We start from the raw sequence: 19,931 nt of genomic DNA, 5'->3' as shown, positions 1-19,931 counted from the left end.
CTAGTATAATAAATATGTCCTTTGTTGTGGGTACCCCTAGCGATAAATATCCCCCTCTTGCCGGCACTGCTCTTGAAATCGACATCGTTCCTTTGAGAGAAAATCTGTTGAAGTGGAACTCTTTTCGGACGTGCCAACGTAAACCGGAAGTTCCGATTACCATTTTTGGGGAGTCCACGTAAAAAACAACCGAAATGGACATCGAGGATCTACGTGCTCGCGCTGGATGCGAGCTGAAAGCCGTAGCGGCCGAAGACATCGTACACTGGATACGACCACAAGTACAGGCAACGTCTACTCACTACAAGTGTCTTAGAAGTTGTAGTGAGATTTGATGTGGATAACGGCATTGGGGTTGGCGTGGTCGCCGCTGTTTCCTGACGCCGTCGTCGCGTCCGAAACTCTCTGTGTCGCTGAAGAAGCCGGGTTGGATGACGAGGCCGTCGAAGTTGTCGTATTGGAGGAGGAAGCCGTCGACTGGGCCGTGTTCGAGGACGACGCTGTTGCTGACAAAGACTCCGTCGAGGTTTGCGCTCCCTGAGATCAGCCCTGATCAGCCGTTCCACTTGCGGCTGTCGAGGTCGCGGCGCCAGACGACGACTACGTGGATTTCGTCTCGGGTGCGTCTTCGTACTAGACGAAGGCTGAGTCTGCTCATCGGTTCCATCGTCATTGGGGTGATGTTCGAGGAGCCCACTGTTGAAGTCGTCACGGACGGCGTTTCCACGTCCGATCCACTGCGGTCCAGCGACGTTTCTCCTTGAGCTCAGAATCCGCTCGATTCACCGCTTATCATCGTCCAAGTCCCAGAAGACCGAGGGGGAGTCCAGCCTCTTTGCTGCGACGATCGTTGGTCTTCCACTCGCTGCTGCCCACACCGAAGGAGAATCCGTTGTTGCAGGCTGCGACCAACCTTGATAGCTCGAGCTATGACAGGAACACCGCTCACGGAAATGCTGTCTGAGTCCAATGGTTTTCAAAACCATCAGCCCCCGAAGCGGTGGTCGTCACGTTGCCAGGGGCTACAGTCCCAGCAGTTTGGAGATGTCAGGTCAATGGCAGACGACGTTATGACTAACGAGAAGCGTAGCAGGAGTGCGCAGAAATCGACTCGGTGACATCTTTCTCGAAGAACAGCAAATATGCAGCGCAATCGTCGACAATCGTGAATCGTGTTCTCGTTCTCAGTATTAGGATACGTACACACAGTGATGCAGCTCTCGTCTTGGCAATCTGGGGACTTTCGTTTCGTTTTTCATGAATTTATGTCCTACATCCGTGTACAAGGACGCAAGTTATTAATAGTTGAAGCACCGTCACGCATTATGCGATGACCGCCCCACCTGCTGTTGATACGTTAGCGATGTGCACGGACTGCAGTTAAAATGGTCAAAAAGGTGTTTAAACGTTATAAAATCGCCACTCCAACGGTTCACTGTACCAATCTTTCCTGCGACTGTAATATTTCTCCCATCGGTTCATAGGCAACCCGGAGCCGCCGCTACGGGAGTGGACGCAGGTCGATAACAAAGAAAGAGTAAGTCTAGAGTTGTATATGGCTGAATATGACAATCTATCCGACTTTACGTTGAGTTTGTATTGAGCATAAAGGCCAATAGAATCCAAGGTGAACAATTTAATCCAATCATTGTACAACAGAGTCAGTATTTTGGCCAATAGCATGACATATATCAGGCAAGTCCTGTAGACCAGCCATTCCGACGTGTTTGGTCGGAAACAGTCGTAAAATATGTGTATCACCTCTCAAAAGGCAAGTCAAACGCATATCACTCGCACATTTGCCATCGTCCGACTAGCAGGATGGGTTTAGAGGAGATAGCCCCTGGAAATACGAAGCGTGCCAAGCCAACTGTCGTGTCAGCATTCATGAGACTTTTGAAGTCTGAGGGTGTGACAGAGGAGTATATACGTGTGTGTATTTAGTGTGGCGAGAGTGGGAAGTTCATTGTGTCCGTAATAGACAAGTTTGGTATACATATTGCATTCATAGAGGGTAAGAAAGGCAAGCCAGTATCACGGAACACTTACTGCGTGCAAGATCTTATGCTTTAACTACTGTGGGCCGTCAACGACCCCACGCTCTGGAAGTCCAAGGCAATTGAAAGTGCATGTACAGCGTGCCGCAAAACCCTCGTAGACAAGCCAGCGAGCTTTGTCAATGACTTTCGGAAGTGTGTCATCTGGCCATTGTCATTAGTAGCGCTCAAAGAGTGCTTGGACTGGTATGGGAGTGGCGGCGTCAAGGGAACGATGAATATAGCGGAGTGGTTGGCACATCGCGAAGCGGTCATTGAAGAGGTGCGCAAAATGATTCTACCACTTCCTCCTGTTGCTGTAGCCACCAAAGAAAGAGAACGCTCCACTGTGGACGTTGGAGGGAGGCTCGTGACGAAAGAGCGGCTGATGGCAGGTGCATACGTGTAGGTAATTTAGACCGTGGCACTAATTGGTCCAGTTAAACCAACTCTGTAATACTCCACTGCCTTTCGTCCATCGTATCTTTTACATTTTGGATGTCCTCAACCCTACAAAATATCCCTGGATAGATCTATTCTATGTATTTGTCACTGTGCGTACGAAGAAATTTTCTTGTAACAGAAATTGTGCTCGAGTGCAGACATGCGATTCCTCTTTATCGCGGCGGGCACGCTCCTCTATCTCCAACTTCTTCACTTTAGCGTAGCTAGTATCCAGCAAGTCGTCGTCTTCGCCGTGGACGCGCTTGCACCCGATGGTGTTACGCAACTCAGTCAAGTCGATATCTCCAAGTCGGTTAGAGGCGCTGCTAAGCTTTGGGTAGCGCTGCGCTTCCACTTGGCCACGCGACTGACCGGTAAATGGTTTTCCAGATAGAACTGAAGGTTCAGTTGCATCATCCGTCAGCGTGGTTGCAGCAAGCTTTTGAAGCCGGCCAGTGCGGACCAGCCGCTACTTCGACCGCGTCCCCGTCGGTGATGGACGCGAGGTGCCCGAAAAAGCCACCAGCCATTCGCGGATTGTACCCCAGCCCAGCAGCCCGACAACTCACCGCCGCCCTCGCCTATCTCGGTGGCTGTTGATTCAGCGTCGAGGTCTCCCTGCAACTGATGCATCTCGTCGTGGGGTCCCAATACGGGTGTTGTTGGCACTTGCAGCAACGTCTCCATCTGGGTAGGGGTTGATGGAAGGTATGGATCTTGACACCGTGAAGCTTGACGGAGCGGAGGGAGGGCAGCACTCTGGGCGAGACCGGAGCGGAGACTGGAAACCACTTGAGGGGTAGAACGAAGATTCGAAAGTGATTGATTGAGGTCTTTAGCTCGCTAGCCTTCTCGCTACTCTAGACCTACTGGATACACACTACTTGATTCTTTACTGGATACTGAGTTACTTCAGCCAATGAGAGAGCGCCACGTCGAAGCCCATCTTGTACCTACAATCTTGTACCCACAGGTGGCGTAATCGGCGTGGGTTCGGATTGGACCGGTTCGGGTTAACCGGTTCACGGTCAACAACCGATACCAAACCGGTAACCCTCCATACCCTCAATAGGGGTCAAGGCGAAACCCCTCGCCACCGTCAAAATCGAGGCATAGGTCGAAAGGCTCTCCGTTCTCTTCTTTCTCCTCTTCGTCTGCTTCATCGTCAATTTCCACGACGTTGGCTTTCCCATCGACGGCGTGTTTCGGAAGTTTGGCCTCTTTGATGTGTGGTGGCACCACAGAGATGCCGGTGGGGTTGCTGGTCCTGTAGGTCATCTTGAATTACGCAGACTTTGCAGTCGCGTTCAACCACGCCGTGATCACGACAGTCCGTGGTGATTTCTTCGCCCTCGCGCACGTAGTACGTAGTGGCGACCACGATAGTCGTTCACCGGCCGTTTGCCACTTCACGGAAGCCGGCCACGGGTGCGCACGAGTGGTTTACGCATCTCATGAGGCTGCCCAAATGCTGCGCGTTGATAGCCACGCGGATAGAGTGATTGGGTGTCTCCAGCCTCTGCGTCATGACCGAGCGGTAGTCTTTGTTACGCGAGCGGTTCACGTGCGATACGCTCACATGTTCCAGCAAGAGGAGGCACAGGAGCTGTGAGAGGAGCTAGATAAAGTGTCGAAGATTTGACAGCACGTTCTGGGGATGACATGGCCCTTGTTTGGGTCTTAATGTGAGCAATTGCTACACCAGTGTTTAGCGGTTCCATGATCTTCGTCGCAAGGGTCTATATGCCAAAGGAACGATACGAGTAAACAGATAACACTTCCCAAGTCACATCATCCTCCACAGAGATGATTGCGTGCGCGGCAATCACCGCCAGGCTGTCTCCACGGGTCAAAGCATGATTACAGTTTTGTGGTGCGATGGAAATGTGGTGAATATGGTGACGAATGCAAACGTGTCAACCACCACTACCGTGACCCGTTTGATTTGGAAGGGAGAGTCAAGCTTTCTCAGCTCTTGTTTGTGTTGCGCAATACAACACGAGCCTGCAAGGGGTGGATAGACTCGATCAAATTCGAGGGCGGTTCTCTATTGCAGATGGACATTCCTAAGACCCTGACTTAAAACACTCCCCTTAGCGATTATAGATGTTGCAAGATCCAATGCATACCTGACGCGGCGGTAGGCAAAGTTCAATCCTACTCCAGGCGACCGCCATCGAGCGTTCGTCATCGATTTGGTGGTCAAGCTCATCAACGGTCAGTAGGCGGAAGCGCCCAGCGAAGGTCGTATACTGTACAGAAGAGGTGGTGACGCTGGAGGGAGGAGAGGTACAGCTGTTCACGTACGCCTAGCCATGCGACCTGAGTCGGATAGCAGATTGGCAGTGACTTGGTGTGCCTCCATGTCCAAACAGAAATACGCTGAGAAGAACAGGAAACGCTGACGCTGCATTATTTGCCGATGGGAGGGGCTGTACCCAACAGAGGTTACTAACTACTATGTGACACACGGTGTGTGTCTATGCCGAGTAGTGCACGTACAAGCTGCGAAGCCGCAGATATGTCCGCAAATTGAATTGACGTGCTACGAACCTCAAAACTTGTTTACAGACAAGGGCAATATCCGGTGACACTCTCAGCTTATCAAACTACGACAAAATGCTTCCGAAACTGGGACTCCAATCACTGCGAAGACATGTGCAGCTCGATAAATCCATCTGCAACGGTTATTTCTGCTTGACTTGGCGTCGGCGCCATGCTGCCGCTGTTGCTGGGCTTTGCAACTTGGGAGCCTTGCCGGCCACACAGCCTAGAGGAATTGCATGCTGTGTGAAGCTAAGGCTTTCTTATTGTATATATAAATTGGGTGAAGAGACAACTTCCAACTACATGACGCCTCTACTTCACGCACTAGCGACCAGTGAGTACAAAATATTTCCGAGCAGGGAGCACCGTGTCTGGGGCAAAAGCGAGGATCTGCTGCTATTACTCGTGCGTTCGGCATCACAGTGAGTTCCTGCGCGACGACCAGTGTAGCATCTTCCTCAAAGAGGAAGAGGTTTGCAAATATGATCGTTGCCTCGCATATGGAAGCCTGTGATGACAGGACAGCATCTCTCACGTCTGAGACCTTTAAACACAGCTTGCAAAGCTGAGGTAGCGCGCTCAATGCGCGCTTGGCCAAGTAAGCACATATCGGCACAGCGCTCGACTCCAACATAGATGCAGACGCTTGTCATAAGCGCGACTTGGGCGACAACATTGCCTTTCCTGCTCTAATTGAGGAACACGTCACGGGCACCAATAGTTCCTACAGCCTCCATGATGGTGAAGACACGGGGGGGGGGCTTCTGTATTGTCATGCCACCGACCTGCTGGCTGCCGTATATCTTCAGCACTGATTCTCCCAAAAAGGGAGGCCATTACTTCGGTTGGCGTGAGCAGGGAGTACGGATGTGGAGGACAGGAAATCAGAGCCTGATCTGACTTCGCAGATATTTGAAGAACAAGGGGGTGGGTCTGCTGCTCGCGTTCGACGCGCTGGTAATGGAGGGGGAACTCCTGGTACTGCTGGCGATAGGTGTCCCCGTGTGACACCGGAAAGGAAGCACGGCGGGAAGTCTATGATCTACCTCCCGTACGGTGCGCCTGAGGTTAGCTAGTCTCAAGCTGAGCTGCTGCACAGTCCGCTCCTTCTTAAATCGGCGTACCGCGTAGTTTCATGTAATGCGGGTTCCTTCACGCTCAAACTGAAATACAATATGCACGAGTGCTTTATCATCCCAGTCCTCGAAGAGCGCGCGTGCATGTTCAAACGATTGAAGAAGAGTGTATGAATCTGTTTTTGTATAGTGAAAACGACTGGAAGGAAGAGGGGCGGGGAGGAGGAGGAGGAGGGGGGTATGTATTCATCAGGGCTAGAACCAGCACGCGTGTGCCTAGTAGTTTTAAAAATAAAAATACATTTATTCCCAGCTAAGTCAAAGACGATCTAATATATTCAAAATTTGCTGCTGTGATTGAGTATTTAACAACCAATCAAGTCTGTGGGAAGCTGTGATAATGAACCGTCTTAGTTCAAGACATCTGCTGTTAGCACATTGGTATTTGTACGTGTGTACCTAGACACGAGCTCGTTGCACCTGCAGCAACCGTCACGCATTGCCGGATTTACCGTACGATGACCACCCTGCTGTTATTAGATAAGACCTGTATACACGGGGTGCGTACCGGTAGCTTCCTCAGGTCCTATGCAGACGAATTAATAATTCATAGCGTTGTGTTGTAAGCAGCTCAACAACATAAGCCAAGACTGAAAGCAGGTGGCATGAACTCACGCTGCATAGATCGTATCACTCACGTAGGCGTCACCCTTAGTGTGTAGTGCCCAGTAACTGCTCACTTTTAATTTGTCCAAGATGTCACCAAGTCTTCTTTCGACCATCTCTATCGCGCTCCTGGCCACCACCCTGGCTGCCTCGCCTTCTGCAGCATCAACGGCTGCAAACAGCACGGCGCACGCTACGTTCGGAACCATCACGTCGGGGTCTGACAAGTGCGTCGTTGGTGACCCCGACACGTACCTCAGTCCGGAGGACCTCGAGTGGATTTGGGAGAACCGCATGAAGGCGGAGGTCGCACCGTACAACAACTGGATCCTGGACCACCTCGTCGCTAACAAGGGATCAATCAACTACTGCGTTCGCTGGGATAGCGACCAGAAGCTGACCAAGGAAATCGCCTCCAAGCTCCAAGACATGCTCACCCGTCAGCATGCTGCGTGGAACCACTGGCTCATCGGCTACAACTGCTGGCCTTACGACGAGATCAAGGTCAACATCGTGGGTTTCGCCGCCAAGGACAAGTCGCTCTTGGGTTGGAGCGATGACTCGCTCGGGACGATCTACGCCGGCGACCTCGACAAGGATGGCTCGCCGCAGTGTCCCACCAACTGCTACCGTTCGTACGACGTCGGAGCCACCGACGGCTGGTCGGAATCCAGTGGCTGCAAGGGCGAGCCCTTCGATATCTCGCTCTGGCCGAAGCAGGGTCTTGGTGGTGGCTGGGGCACTTACTGGGGACAGCAAGTGAACCTCGACAACATGTTGGAGCACCTCGACGACCAGGAGCTCGAGATCGTCTCGCACGAAATGGGTCACGGCTTCGGACTGCCGGACTTCTACCAGGAACCCAAGCCTGCCAACTTCAAGCCTTGCCTCATGGATGGGCTCACCTCTGCCTACGTTCGCGACACAGACGGCTGGATGTTGCGCCGCGTGCTTGAGAACAAGAAGGCCAACTACAATTTCTAAGTGTTCGTTCGTTCGTGGAAGCTGAAAGTCGTTCACATGTAGATCCTCTAGATCCCCTGTCTGTCAAATAAAACACACTCGATGTTTATTCATTGCATTCTCAATCGTCAACACCACGCAAAGCTACTGCTGCTGACGCGGTAATTGTTCGAAGCGGATAGGTTCAGCTTAACTATGTAGCTGTTGTGCGCACAGCGTGTTGACTGGCAGTCTGTCGCATGGTGGTCACTTCGACGGTATCCAAAAAGGTTGTTCATGACTCATGCACCGTCTTCACCATCAAACATGTCAGCTCTGTGAGTCAACGCCAATACACTCGATACGCAAGCCCACCACGTACGTGGTCGCTTCCTGTCTCGCTGGAGTGGAGGCCATTTCCTCACTTTTCAAAATCCTTCCTGGAGCACAAGCGCCTTCCAAGCAAGCAGCAATCTCGCTCAAGCTCGACCGCCATGGCTTCCGCCAGCAACACCGTGACCACGCTCTTTTCACATGTGACCCTCGGCGGCACGAAGAATCCCGTGCAGCTCAAACACCGCGTGGTCATGGCGCCACTCACTCGAGTACGCTCCGGGGACTCGGGCGTGCCGACGGATTTGGTGCGGGAGTACTACTCGCAGCGAGCTACGGATGGGGGGCTGCTCATTACCGAGGCCACGAACATCAGCGCAACGGCTCGCGGATACTTCGGTGCTCCCGGACTCTTTCACGAGGAACAAGTCGAGGGCTGGAAAGCCGTAACCAAGGCCGTCCACGCCAAAGGGGGCAAGATCTTCGCTCAGCTATGGCACACGGGCCGCGTGAGTCACCCGCTCAACCAACCTGACGGTCAGTTGCCTGTGTCGTCGAGCGCCACCAGTATGGACAACGTTAAAAGCCATGCCGTGACACGTGAAGGTCGAAAAGACTACGTGACTCCGCGTGCGCTGGACATTTCGGAGATCCCAGGGATCATCGCCGACTACAAACAAGCGGCGGAGAATGCTCTCACCGCGGGCTTTGACGGTGTCGAGGTCCACGCAGCCAACGGATACCTACTGGAGCAATTCCTCTGCGATGGAGTGAACACGCGCTCGGACGCGTATGGCGGCAGCATCGAGAACCGCGCACGGGTCATTTTCGAAGTGGTGGAAGCGGTTCTTTCAAGCGTGCCGTCGAGCCAGGTGGGCATTCGGCTGTCTCCCTTCGGCGACACTTTCGGCTGCAAGGATTCGACGCCGCGCGAGACGTACGGCTACGTCGTGAAGAAGCTGAATGACTACGATCTGGCCTATATGCACGTGATCGAGCGCCGCGGTAGACACGCCGATGGCGTCGATGTTCCGACAGGAGGCGTGGCTCACCACTTCCGGAACACCTACAAGAATGTGCTAATTTCGGCCGCGGGGTACGATCGCGACGACGCAAAGCGAGTCGTCGAAGGCGGGGTGGCCGACCTCGTGGCTTTCGGCCGCTACTTCATTTCCAACCCGGACCTCGTGGAGCGACTGCGCGTGGGCGCAGTGCTGACTCCGTTTGACTCTGACACATTCTACGCGCAGCCGGACATGCCGGACGAGGCAGGATACACGGACTACCCGTTCTTGGGCGAGGAGGACAGTGGCATTCGCTCTGCCGGGTACGCCAGCAACCTGTAGGAAGAGGAGCGCTCGTGGTGTTAGGATTGAAGGACTGAAGCCATGCTCTTGAGACGGAGCAGGCAAACTTCAACATCAGAAACCGACGGCTACTGTTGTTGCAGTTGTTGCTGGTGTCGAGCTGCGTTCGACAACTGATCGTGCTTACACCGCCAAAGTGCAATGGTTCTCTTCTTAACAGGTTGCGTCACAGCAGGATGCAAGGATTAAGCGAATGAACGATAGTGATGCATTGCGATGGTGAACGAGTTCCTGGCCACAAAGTTGATACATGCAAACGGCAAAGACTCAAAGTTTTGCTGTTCTAGAGCGATAGACGATCGTCCCGGTGCGGCCGCCACGGGTTCACTTCCAGATGCTGCCATCTCGCGATTTGACTTTAATCACGGCCAGGAACGTGTGTGCGGCGCGCACACACGTTTCCTGTTAATCGCACTGTGTTCAAAGGGCAATTCTCTCCAAAGAGGCCACGCAGACACACCATGCCGGTCTCCAAGTCTTTCGTGCTGAACGCCGCATGCGTAGTTGCGTCCTGTGTCGCTGTAGCGAGCGCCGAACTGCCAACGGTTAAGCTCACGCACCCGTCGGGATCGAACGCCGAGGTGTTCCTCTTTGGAGCGCACGTCAAGTCGTTCCATGCGGCGCAGGACCCCACGCGCGATGTGATCTTCATGTCCAACCACTCGTACCTGGACGGCGTGAACCCGATCATGGGCGGCATTCCTGTTGTGTTCCCCAACTTCGGCAGCGCTACGGGCCTCCCTGGCCACGGCTTCGCGCGCGTCACGAACTGGACGCTTGCTGGTGTGACGGAGGCCGCCGACGCCGCTAGCTCTACTGTCGCTACGTTTACCATGGCGGCTAGCGACTCGACCCGCAAGATGTGGCCCGTTGAGTTCGAGCTCGAGTACGAGGTCAAGATCTCCGCGGAGACCCTCGAGACGGCGCTGCACGTACACAACACGAACGCGGACGAGATCGCGTTCCACGCGCTGCTGCACAACTACATCTACGTCGACGACGTGCGCAACGGCAACACGAACGTGACGGGTCTGGCCGGCCTCGAGTACCTCGACAAGGTGGCCAAGGAGAACAAGACCGAGAGCCGTCCGGAGCTCAGCATCGCGGCCGAGACCGACAGCGTGTACTACAACGCCCCGTCGCCCCTCGTCGTGTCCTCCAAGGGCGTAAACGCCGCCGACCGCGTCGTGACGATCGACAAGTCCGGCATCGTTGGCAACGGAGCACACCAGAAGACGGTCGCCACCGACGCCGTGATCTGGAACCCGTGGGTTGAGCGCTCCAAGACGTTCAAGGACTTTGGCGCCGAGGAGTACATCAACATGCTCGCCGTCGAGCCCGGCCGCGTCTCCGAGAAGCAGACGCTGCCCGCCGGCCAGACGTACACGCTCCACCAGACGATCACCGTCACGGAGAAGTAGCTTAAATGCCCTTACATGTAGATGCTTGGATTCTAAGTGATGACTCGATGTTGAAGTTGACCTACGCGTTGCCTCCGCCCAATCAGGGGCTGGATCGGTTAGAGGTGCACAACCCACCAGGTCATTTGGGAATTTGCCACGAAGAAGAACAGTGTCCGCCATGTCCCTGTTCTATAGCCTTCCGCTGCCTCTGCTCTTAGTGCTGTTGGTGGCCTCAGCCATCGGGGGCGAAATCTACAGCGCTGCTACGACGTCACTCGTCCCTGAACCGACAACTGACGAAGCCGACAGTGGTCCCATCGCGATGCTGCACGCCAAGCACGCACGGATGCTGGTCCACGAGAATGTGTGGGGCGTCATGGCCACCACGTCCGTCTCGTTCCTGGGCACAGCGTACGCCAACGTCGTGTCGTATAGTGGTGAGAAGGGGATATCCCACCGACGTCCCTAGAGAGATCTTCTCTGACTAGAGTTTCTATAGATGGGGTCGGCTTCGCGAAGGAAGATTCGACGGGCACCATGTTCTTCTACCTGTCCGTTGAGGACTTGACAGGTGACTGTAATGCTGTTGCTCGGTTGCTCAAGGCTTGTTGAGCTGAAAACTGTGGATATGTAGCGGTGGATTTAAAGGCGAAGGCCAACGCGACGATGGCGCTGTCGAAGGCGCAGGGAGGCCCCAATGCGTGCTTCATGGACCCAGAAGACCCGACGTGCTGGCGGCTCTCACTCACGGGTAAAGTCGTTCCGGTGGACAAAGGGCAGCGCAGCTACGCCGAGCGCGTGGTCTTTTCCAAGTACGACATGGATATCACCTAGAGTAGGAAGACGTTCGGCGCCAGCTCACGAGTGTGCTGTTGTATTACTGGTAGACACCCGCAGATGAAGCACTGGCCGAAGAACCACGGCTTTAGGCTGTACGTGCTGGAGATCGAGCAGTTGGTGTTTCTGGATTTCTATGGCGCCGCCAAACACATTGCGGTCAATGACTACTACAAGGTCAAGCTGTAGACCAGAGGGCATCAGCCCCAAAGACAGCTGCGCGACAGCAAGTTGCACACTAGTTGATTAGTATGAGTGTCGATTGGACATCTGTACTGCCTTTTAGCCACGCATAGTCACGCATGCTCGTTGTCGAGCGCTTCGGCTGTCCAGGGTTTCCCCGCAACATAAGCACAGGGAGCTGAAGCAATGAATGAAGCAATGCTCACATTTTCCATACGATGGATACTGCGGATTGGGTGACGGAAATGCTGTGCCCGGACAGATTGGAAATTTAACTGTATCAAACAGCAGGCCCCGATCCCATCTGCGACTCCGCGGATGTCAAGTTGACAGGTCAACCACAGCCTACAGTAATAGTCCGTTATTATAGTACAGTGTACATTCGGTACACCACCGATGAGTATGGATGTCACCAAACAGCCCATCATGGGATTGAGAGTTTTGAAAAAGCGACGAAGTAATTCACAAGGTCGTGTTGTTGGAGTGCTTGATAACAGATACCGTGCTGTAAACAGCATTTTGTTGGCCAACATGCTTCCATGCATCTGACTGTTGCGTGTCTTCCTGGTTCCGTGTGCCATACACGCTGCGCAAGTCAAGGTTCTGGAGACACGACTGCTAACAGCTAGCAGACAGGTGACATCGGAGAACCTGCCCGTGCCTACAGCCATCTCGCCTCAAAAGGGTTCCGCTACAATTCTTTACGCCGAACCCTGAGGACCACAGCCTGTGGTCGACGTGAGTCAGGAGCACAGACTCTGGTAGGTGATCACCGTTTCTACAACCTGGAAAGAGTTCCTCGCCACCAAGGCCTTCAACTTTTGCTGTACGAAGACACGGCGCTTCACCCTGCTGGTATCGTAGAATACATGTATTGTCAGGACACGAATCGCGTGCAATCGCGTTCAAACAGCAAGAGCGGTTCCTCATCGTATCCTGATACCCTTGACCGTTTGTAAAGGAGACCGCACAAAAATGGTCAGGACCCTGAACATGCTGGTGCTGTGGCAAGCCAAAGGGCTCGGTCTCTTCAGCTGAGAGTCGACTTCTCCTGCTCGACTACTCAGTCCTTCATTGTATATTCTTCCAAGATGGCACCAAGTCGATTCCAGCGCACCTCCGCAGTGCTCCTTGCAGCCACCTTGGCGGCCACGTCGTCCGCTGTCGAGTTTGGTGGCGAGAACGACGTCACGCAGTCTGCCGGAACGGTATCCCCCGGAGGAGAGACGCAGACCTCGACTGCTGCTTCTAGCTTCGGAAACACCGATCAGTGGACGCAGACGGCGTCTTCCTCGAACAATGTGCCTACGATGGCTCCTAGCGTCGCTTCAAGTGGGAGCCAGGGCTGGACGCAGCTCACGCCGGCGGACACTCCTTCTGTGTGGACGTCGTCAAGTGGCCAGGCCAGTGGAACCGGTGATCATTGGGGCACGTTGCTTGAGTGCAGCGGCTCGGACGATGCTTCAAAGCCCAACAACGACGTCAGTCTAGAGTGCAGCGGGTCGAGCGAGGAAACGCCGTCCGTGGCGACTTCAACGGCAGGCTCCTCAAACTTCACCCCCACGACGACCACAGCTCCTACGACTTCCAGTGGAATCGGTCAGACCCAGCCTCCGTCGACGGCGTCTTCATCCAACACGGCCTCCTCTGGCAAAAACGAAGACGCGGTCCAAATGAGCTCCACGCAGTCGTCGTTGGACGCCACGACCTCGACAGCCGCAAGCGGAACGGCTGATCAGGGATCGTCTCAGGCGACGCAGACCTCGACCGAGTCTTCGTCAACCACAGAGTCGTCCTCGAACACGGCCCAGTCGACGGCTTCCTCCTCCAACACCGCAACCTCGACGGCCTCGTCGTCCAACACGGCTTCTTCGGCAACGCAAGGAGGCTCGGACGCGACGCAGGGAGGCTCGGACGCGACACAGACGTCAGGAAACAGCACCAGCAGCGGCAACCACGCCACGTTCGGAACCGTGACGTCGAAGTCGGGCGAATGCGTCATTGGCAACCCGAACGCGTACGTCAGCACGGCGGACATCGACTGGATCTGGGAGAACCGTATCGGGCCTGACGCGCCGACGCGTGATGCGAACTGGAACGTCGCGGACAACAAGAACTGGATCATGGACCACATTGTGCACAACAAGGGGTCGCTCAACTACTGCGTCCGATGGGATAGCACGAAGAAGCTCTCGAAGACGGTGGCGTCCAAGTTCAAAGCCATGCTGGAGCGCCAGTATGCGGCGTGGAACGAGTGGCTCATCGGCTATGGCTGCTGGCCGTACGACGAGATCAAGGTGAACCTCGTCGGCTTCGCCGTGAAGGACGCGTCACTGTTGGACTGGACCGATGACTCACTCGGCACGATCACGGTCGGTGACCTCGACTCGGAAGGTGTGCCGCAGTGCGACCAGAGCTGCTACCGGTTCTACGACGTCGGTCTGCAGACTTGGACCGACACTAGCTCGTGCAAGGGTGAACCGTTCGACCTCTCGCTCTGGCCCAAGCAGGGTCTGGAGGGGGGCTTCGGCTACGACTGGGGCCAGGAGGTGAACCTAGAGAACATGCTCTCGACCGTGGACGAGGACCAACTTGTGATTGTCGCCCACGAGATCGGCCACGGCTTCGGCCTCCCCGACTTCTACGAGGACGCAGACAAGCCCAACGCCCAGTGGCCCAACTGCATCATGATGGCCGGTAGCTCCATGACCGTCACGCCCAGTGATGGCTGGATGCTTCGCCGCGTCCTGGAGCACATCAAGTCTCGCTACAACTTTTAAACGACACTTGTAGTGAGTAGACGCTGTCTGTTCCTGTGGTCGTATGGAGCGTGCGATGTCTTCGTCCGCTACGGCTTTCAGCTGGCATCCGGCACAAGTATGTAGATCCTCCGTGTAATGTGTTAAACCATTGATGTCCATTTCGTCGGAATATTGCTTTTCGGTTACTGTACCAACAAATATGGTAATCGACAATCCGGTTCACTCATCTTAAACAGATGTTTCCTCGAAGGATTCCATGAGTGATTGTTGTGCCCGACTGGATTTCATGTATGACTGTACACACTCGTATACATGTATACTTTGAAGTATGACCCGCCAAGCGAGCGAAGTTCCCGGTGGAATCGATCCCTGCGCGAAGGTTCGGTACGATCCCTCGCTTAGACATGTGATAGCGACTATAGTACTTGCTTATCCAAATAACAAGAAAATATACCCAAAAAATAGATCGGGTGCAGTAATATACTAATCCACTCGTGCAGCATCATATGGTGTCACGAGCCACAAGGGAGTGATCCCATCCAAGGAGGTTTCGTAAAGGAGACCTATACTGTACAGCGCGAATAGCAGGGATCATTCGAGTGGTTATCAATGCGATTGATGATTGTCCGTGCGTTCGTACGGCGAGTTACAAACGTCAAGGTTAATCCTACGTGCTTGTGGGTTGTCTCCCCCAAGCATTCATTGTTCGTTTGTCCGCGATGGCAACGAGTCGATTTCCGCGTGCGTCCGCTGTGCTGCTGACCGCCACACTGGCGGCGACGGTCTCCGCCATCGAATTCGGCAGTGAAAATGACGTTACCCAGACTGCAGGCACCGTCGCCCCTGGTGGAGAGATGCCAGCCTCGACCGCTGCTAGTGGAGCGAACGGCTTTGGGAACTTTGACTCTCCAACGCAGTGGACGGCATCGTCCTCGAACAATGCGCCTACGAACTCCCCTGTCGTTGCCTCAAGTGGAAGTGGAGGCTGGTCGCAGCCCACGACAACGGACACGCCAACGGTTTGGTCGGGAGGAAGCGGCCAGTCGAGTGGAAGCGGTCAAGGCTGGGCGTCCCCCACGACGGACTCTCCATCAGTGTGGGCACCGACGAGCGGTCAGGCCAGCGGAAGCGGCAACCAAGGCTGGTCACAGCCGATTTCGACGGACTCTCCTTCCGGCTGGACGCCTTCAAGTGGAGAGGGTAGTGGAGCAGGAGGCCAAGGCTGGACGTCCACGGCATCTTCTACAGCTTGGACGCCTTCAAGTGGGGAGGGTAGTGGAACAGGAGGCCAAGGCTGGACGTCCACGGCATCTTCTACAGCTTGGACGCCTTCAAGTGGGGAGTCAAGCGGGTACGACGATCAAAGTTTAACTGTGGACTGCAGTGGATCAAGCGAAGGTGGCTGGTCTCCGGGTGGCGAACTGAGTCTCGAATGCAGCGGCTCGGACGACGCGCAGACCCCGGATACTGGCCTGAGTCTCGAATGCAGCGGCTCAGACGATACTTCCAGCCCCGGGAACGACTTCAGTCTCGAGTGCAGTGGGTCGAGCGAGGAAACGCCGTCCGTGGCGACTTCAACGGCAGGCTCGTCCAACTTCACCCCCACGACGACCACAGCTCCTACGACTTCCAGTGGGGCCGATGAGCAGCCTTCGCCGACGGCGTCTTCGTCCAGCACGGCAGCTTCTGCTGAATATGGAGATACTCCCCAGACGAGCTCTACACAGTCGTCGTCGGACGCCACGACCTCGACAGCCGCAAGCGGAACGGCTGATCAGGGATCGTCTCAGGCGACGCAGACCTCGACCGAGTCTTCGTCAACCACAGAGTCGTCCTCGAACACGGCCCAGTCGACGGCTTCCTCCTCCAACACCGCAACCTCGACGGCCTCGTCGTCCAACACGGCTTCTTCGGCAACGCAAGGAGGCTCGGACGCGACGCAGGGAGGCTCGGACGCGACACAGACGTCAGGAAACAGCACCAGCAGCGGCAACCACGCCACGTTCGGAACCGTGACGTCGAAGTCGGGCGAATGCGTCATTGGCAACCCGAACGCGTACGTCAGCACGGCGGACATCGACTGGATCTGGGAGAACCGTATCGGGCCTGACGCGCCGACGCGTGATGCGAACTGGAACGTCGCGGACAACAAGAACTGGATCATGGACCACATTGTGCACAACAAGGGGTCGCTCAACTACTGCGTCCGATGGGATAGCACGAAGAAGCTCTCGAAGACGGTGGCGTCCAAGTTCAAAGCCATGCTGGAGCGCCAGTATGCGGCGTGGAACGAGTGGCTCATCGGCTATGGCTGCTGGCCGTACGACGAGATCAAGGTGAACCTCGTCGGCTTCGCCGTGAAGGACGCGTCACTGTTGGACTGGACCGATGACTCACTCGGCACGATCACGGTCGGTGACCTCGACTCGGAAGGTGTGCCGCAGTGCGACCAGAGCTGCTACCGGTTCTACGACGTCGGTCTGCAGACTTGGACCGACACTAGCTCGTGCAAGGGTGAACCGTTCGACCTCTCGCTCTGGCCCAAGCAGGGTCTGGAGGGGGGCTTCGGCTACGACTGGGGCCAGGAGGTGAACCTAGAGAACATGCTCTCGACCGTGGACGAGGACCAACTTGTGATTGTCGCCCACGAGATCGGCCACGGCTTCGGCCTCCCCGACTTCTACGAGGACGCAGACAAGCCCAACGCCCAGTGGCCCAGCTGCATCATGATGGCCGGCAGCTCCATGACCGTCACGCCCAGTGATGGCTGGATGCTTCGTCGCGTCCTGGAGCACATCAAGTCTCGCTACAACTTTTAAACGACACTTGTAGTGAGTAGACGCTGTCTGTTCCTGTGGTCGTATGGAGCGTGCGATGTCTTCGTCCGCTACGGCTTTCAGCTGGCATCCGGCACAAGTATGTAGATCCTCCGTGTAATGCGTTAAACCATTGATGTCCATGGAAATTTGCTGCTTCACCCTCACCAGTGGCATTGCTATTGAACCGGAAGTGATCTTGGAGACGCCTACAGTGCAGACTCCACCGTACCCTACGGTGCAGTAGCATGTACACATTTTCGCCATTCCATAGGTACACTCAGCCTGAGTCTCGATTCATACATGTTATTACTTCGCCAGATGCTGGTATCGCAAGGTCACGACGCGGCTTCAAGAAATGCCTTCCAGCAGATCCCAAGGAACGTCGTAAAGGAGACCACGGACATAATACACTGTACATGTAGGTTATTCCAAATGGTGGACACGTCGAAATACATCGTATGCAGCGTGAACGTATTAACCGGTGGATTAACTAAAGCATGTTGACGGGGTTACCTTCCTACCTACGTGTACATCGTGCTACTGGTAGGCGGTTGCCTGCTCCAAGCATTCATTGTTCGTTTGTCCGCGATGGCAACGAGTCGATTTCCGCGTGCGTCCGCTGTGCTGCTGACCGCCACACTGGCGGCGACGGCCTCTGCCGTCGAATTCGGCAGTGAAAATGACGTTACCCAGACTGCAGGCACCGTCGCCCCTGGTGGAGAGATGCCAGCCTCGACCGCTGCTAGTGGAGCGAACGGCTTTGGGAACTTTGACTCTCCAACGCAGTGGACGGCATCGTCCTCGAACAATGCGCCTACGAACTCCCCTGTCGTTGCCTCAAGTGGAAGTGGAGGCTGGTCGCAGCCCACGACAACGGACACGCCAACGGTTTGGTCGGGAGGAAGCGGTCAGTCGAGTGGAAGCGGTCAAGGCTGGGCGTCCCCCACGACGGACTCTCCATCAGTGTGGACACCGACGAGCGGTCAGACCAGCGGAAGCGGCAACCAAGGCTGGTCACAGCCGATTTCGACGGACTCTCCTTCCGGCTGGACGCCTTCAAGTGGGGAGGGTAATGGAGCAGAAGGCCAAGGCTGGACGTCCACGGCATCTTCTACAGCTTGGACGCCTTCAAGTGGGGAGTCAAGCGGGTACGACGATCAAAGTTTAACTGTGGACTGCAGTGGATCAAGCGAAGGTGGCTGGTCTCCGGGTGGCGAAGTGAGTCTCGAATGCAGCGGCTCAGACGATACTTCCAGCCCCGGCAACGACTTCAGTCTCGAGTGCAGCGGATCGGACGAGGAAACGCCGTCCGTGTCGACTTCAACGGCAGGCTCGTCCAACTTCACCCCCACGACGACCACAGCTCCTACGACTTCCAGCGGAATGGACGAGCAGGCCCCGCCCTCATCGGACACGGCTACCTCGGCAGCTTCCAGCGAGAATGAAAGCACGACCCCGACGGAGTCTTCATCGAACACTCCGACAATGGCCAGCGGACCCGGTGAGCAGGGAGGATCACAGGCGACGCAAACGACGTCTTCGTCGAACACGGCGCAGTCCACTGCTTCGTCCTCTGATACCGCGTCATCGGCAACGCAAGGAGGCTCGGACGCAACACAGGGGGGTTCGGATGCGACGCAGACATCTCCGAGCAGCGGTGAGCACGCCTCGTTTGGCGACGTCACGTCCAAGGCTGGTGAATGTGTCGTGGGCAACCCGGACAAGTACATCAGCACGGCAGATGTGGACTGGGTGTACGAGAACCGCATGGGCGAGAACGTCACGGGCAACCACAATTGGATCTTCGACCACATCGTGACCAACAAAGGCTCACTCAACTACTGTGTGCGCTGGGACAGCACGGAGAAGCTCTCGAAGACGGTGGCGTCCAAATTCCAGACCATGCTGGAACGCCAGTACGCGGTCTGGAACCGGTGGCTGATCGGGTATGGCTGCTGGCCATACAGCGAGATCAAGGTCAACATGGTTGGTTTTGCCGTCAAGGAGGCTTCGCTTCTGGATTGGACGGACGACTCGCTTGGTACGATCTATGCTGGAGACCTTGACGCCGAAGGAGTGCCGCGGTGTCCTCAAGCCTGCTACCGCTTCTTCGACAATGCTCCAAGTGTTAAGGCTTGGGCGGACACGAGCGCCTGCAAAGGTGAGCCCTTTGATCTGTCGCTATGGCCCAAGCAAGGCCTGGAAGGTGGGTTCGGCTCTGACTGGGGCCAGGAGATCAACCTCGAGAACATGCTGCAAACCATTGACCAGGAGGAGCTCACGATCGTCTCCCACGAAATCGGCCACGGATTTGGGCTTCAAGACTTTTACGAGGAGGCAGATAAGCCCAACAAGGACTTCCCTCCTGCCATCATGATGGCCGGTAGTTCGATGTCCGTCACGGATAGCGACGGCTGGATGCTGCGTCGCGCGTACGAGCACATCATGTCTCGCTACAACTTCAAGTAGACCGCCACGTACCCAGTTTTCCTGCTCGCAATCGGCACGAGCTCGTA

At 55.4% G+C, this 19,931-nt stretch overlaps 7 protein-coding genes across 7 annotated transcripts; all 7 read left to right on the top strand.

The window, feature by feature from the left end:
- Window positions 1-6,859: 6,859 nt before the first annotated feature.
- KRP23_246 (uncharacterized protein) lies at window positions 6,860-7,753 on the top strand (the record flags this gene model as incomplete). The annotated part of the gene is made up of 1 exon (XM_067886960.1): window positions 6,860-7,753. One exon carries the CDS (start codon window positions 6,860-6,862, stop codon window positions 7,751-7,753), a length of 894 nt encoding a protein of 297 aa, XP_067750802.1.
- Window positions 7,754-8,205: 452 nt separating this feature from the next.
- KRP23_245 (putative 12-oxophytodienoate reductase 4) lies at window positions 8,206-9,390 on the top strand (the record flags this gene model as incomplete). The annotated part of the gene is made up of 1 exon (XM_067886949.1): window positions 8,206-9,390. One exon carries the CDS (start codon window positions 8,206-8,208, stop codon window positions 9,388-9,390), a length of 1,185 nt encoding a protein of 394 aa, XP_067750801.1.
- A 482-nt stretch (window positions 9,391-9,872) lies between these two features.
- Window positions 9,873-10,832, top strand: KRP23_244 (Glucose-6-phosphate 1-epimerase; the record flags this gene model as incomplete). The annotated part of the gene is made up of 1 exon (XM_067886938.1): window positions 9,873-10,832. The coding sequence occupies one exon, from the start codon at window positions 9,873-9,875 to the stop codon at window positions 10,830-10,832; it is 960 nt and encodes a 319-aa protein (XP_067750800.1).
- Window positions 10,833-10,992: 160 nt separating this feature from the next.
- On the top strand, window positions 10,993-11,840 carry KRP23_243 (Protein CREG2; the record flags this gene model as incomplete). The annotated part of the gene is made up of 4 exons (XM_067886927.1): window positions 10,993-11,251; window positions 11,314-11,385; window positions 11,449-11,626; window positions 11,702-11,840. 4 exons carry the CDS (start codon window positions 10,993-10,995, stop codon window positions 11,838-11,840), a joined length of 648 nt encoding a protein of 215 aa, XP_067750799.1.
- A 1,085-nt stretch (window positions 11,841-12,925) lies between these two features.
- KRP23_242 (uncharacterized protein) lies at window positions 12,926-14,614 on the top strand (the record flags this gene model as incomplete). The annotated part of the gene is made up of 1 exon (XM_067886916.1): window positions 12,926-14,614. The coding sequence occupies one exon, from the start codon at window positions 12,926-12,928 to the stop codon at window positions 14,612-14,614; it is 1,689 nt and encodes a 562-aa protein (XP_067750798.1).
- Window positions 14,615-15,315: 701 nt separating this feature from the next.
- On the top strand, window positions 15,316-17,415 carry KRP23_241 (uncharacterized protein; the record flags this gene model as incomplete). Its single annotated transcript, XM_067886904.1, has 1 exon — window positions 15,316-17,415. The coding sequence occupies one exon, from the start codon at window positions 15,316-15,318 to the stop codon at window positions 17,413-17,415; it is 2,100 nt and encodes a 699-aa protein (XP_067750797.1).
- A 588-nt stretch (window positions 17,416-18,003) lies between these two features.
- Window positions 18,004-19,884, top strand: KRP23_240 (uncharacterized protein; the record flags this gene model as incomplete). Its single annotated transcript, XM_067886892.1, has 1 exon — window positions 18,004-19,884. The coding sequence occupies one exon, from the start codon at window positions 18,004-18,006 to the stop codon at window positions 19,882-19,884; it is 1,881 nt and encodes a 626-aa protein (XP_067750796.1).
- Window positions 19,885-19,931: the final 47 nt, after the last annotated feature.

This window comes from Phytophthora ramorum, assembly GCF_020800215.1.
Source record: "Phytophthora ramorum isolate Pr-102 chromosome Unknown Phyram_PR-102_s0001, whole genome shotgun sequence".
Classification (NCBI taxonomy): domain Eukaryota; phylum Oomycota; class Peronosporomycetes; order Peronosporales; family Peronosporaceae; genus Phytophthora; species Phytophthora ramorum.
Note: the sequence above shows the minus strand (reverse complement) of the source record. Positions and strands in the feature narration are given on the sequence as shown.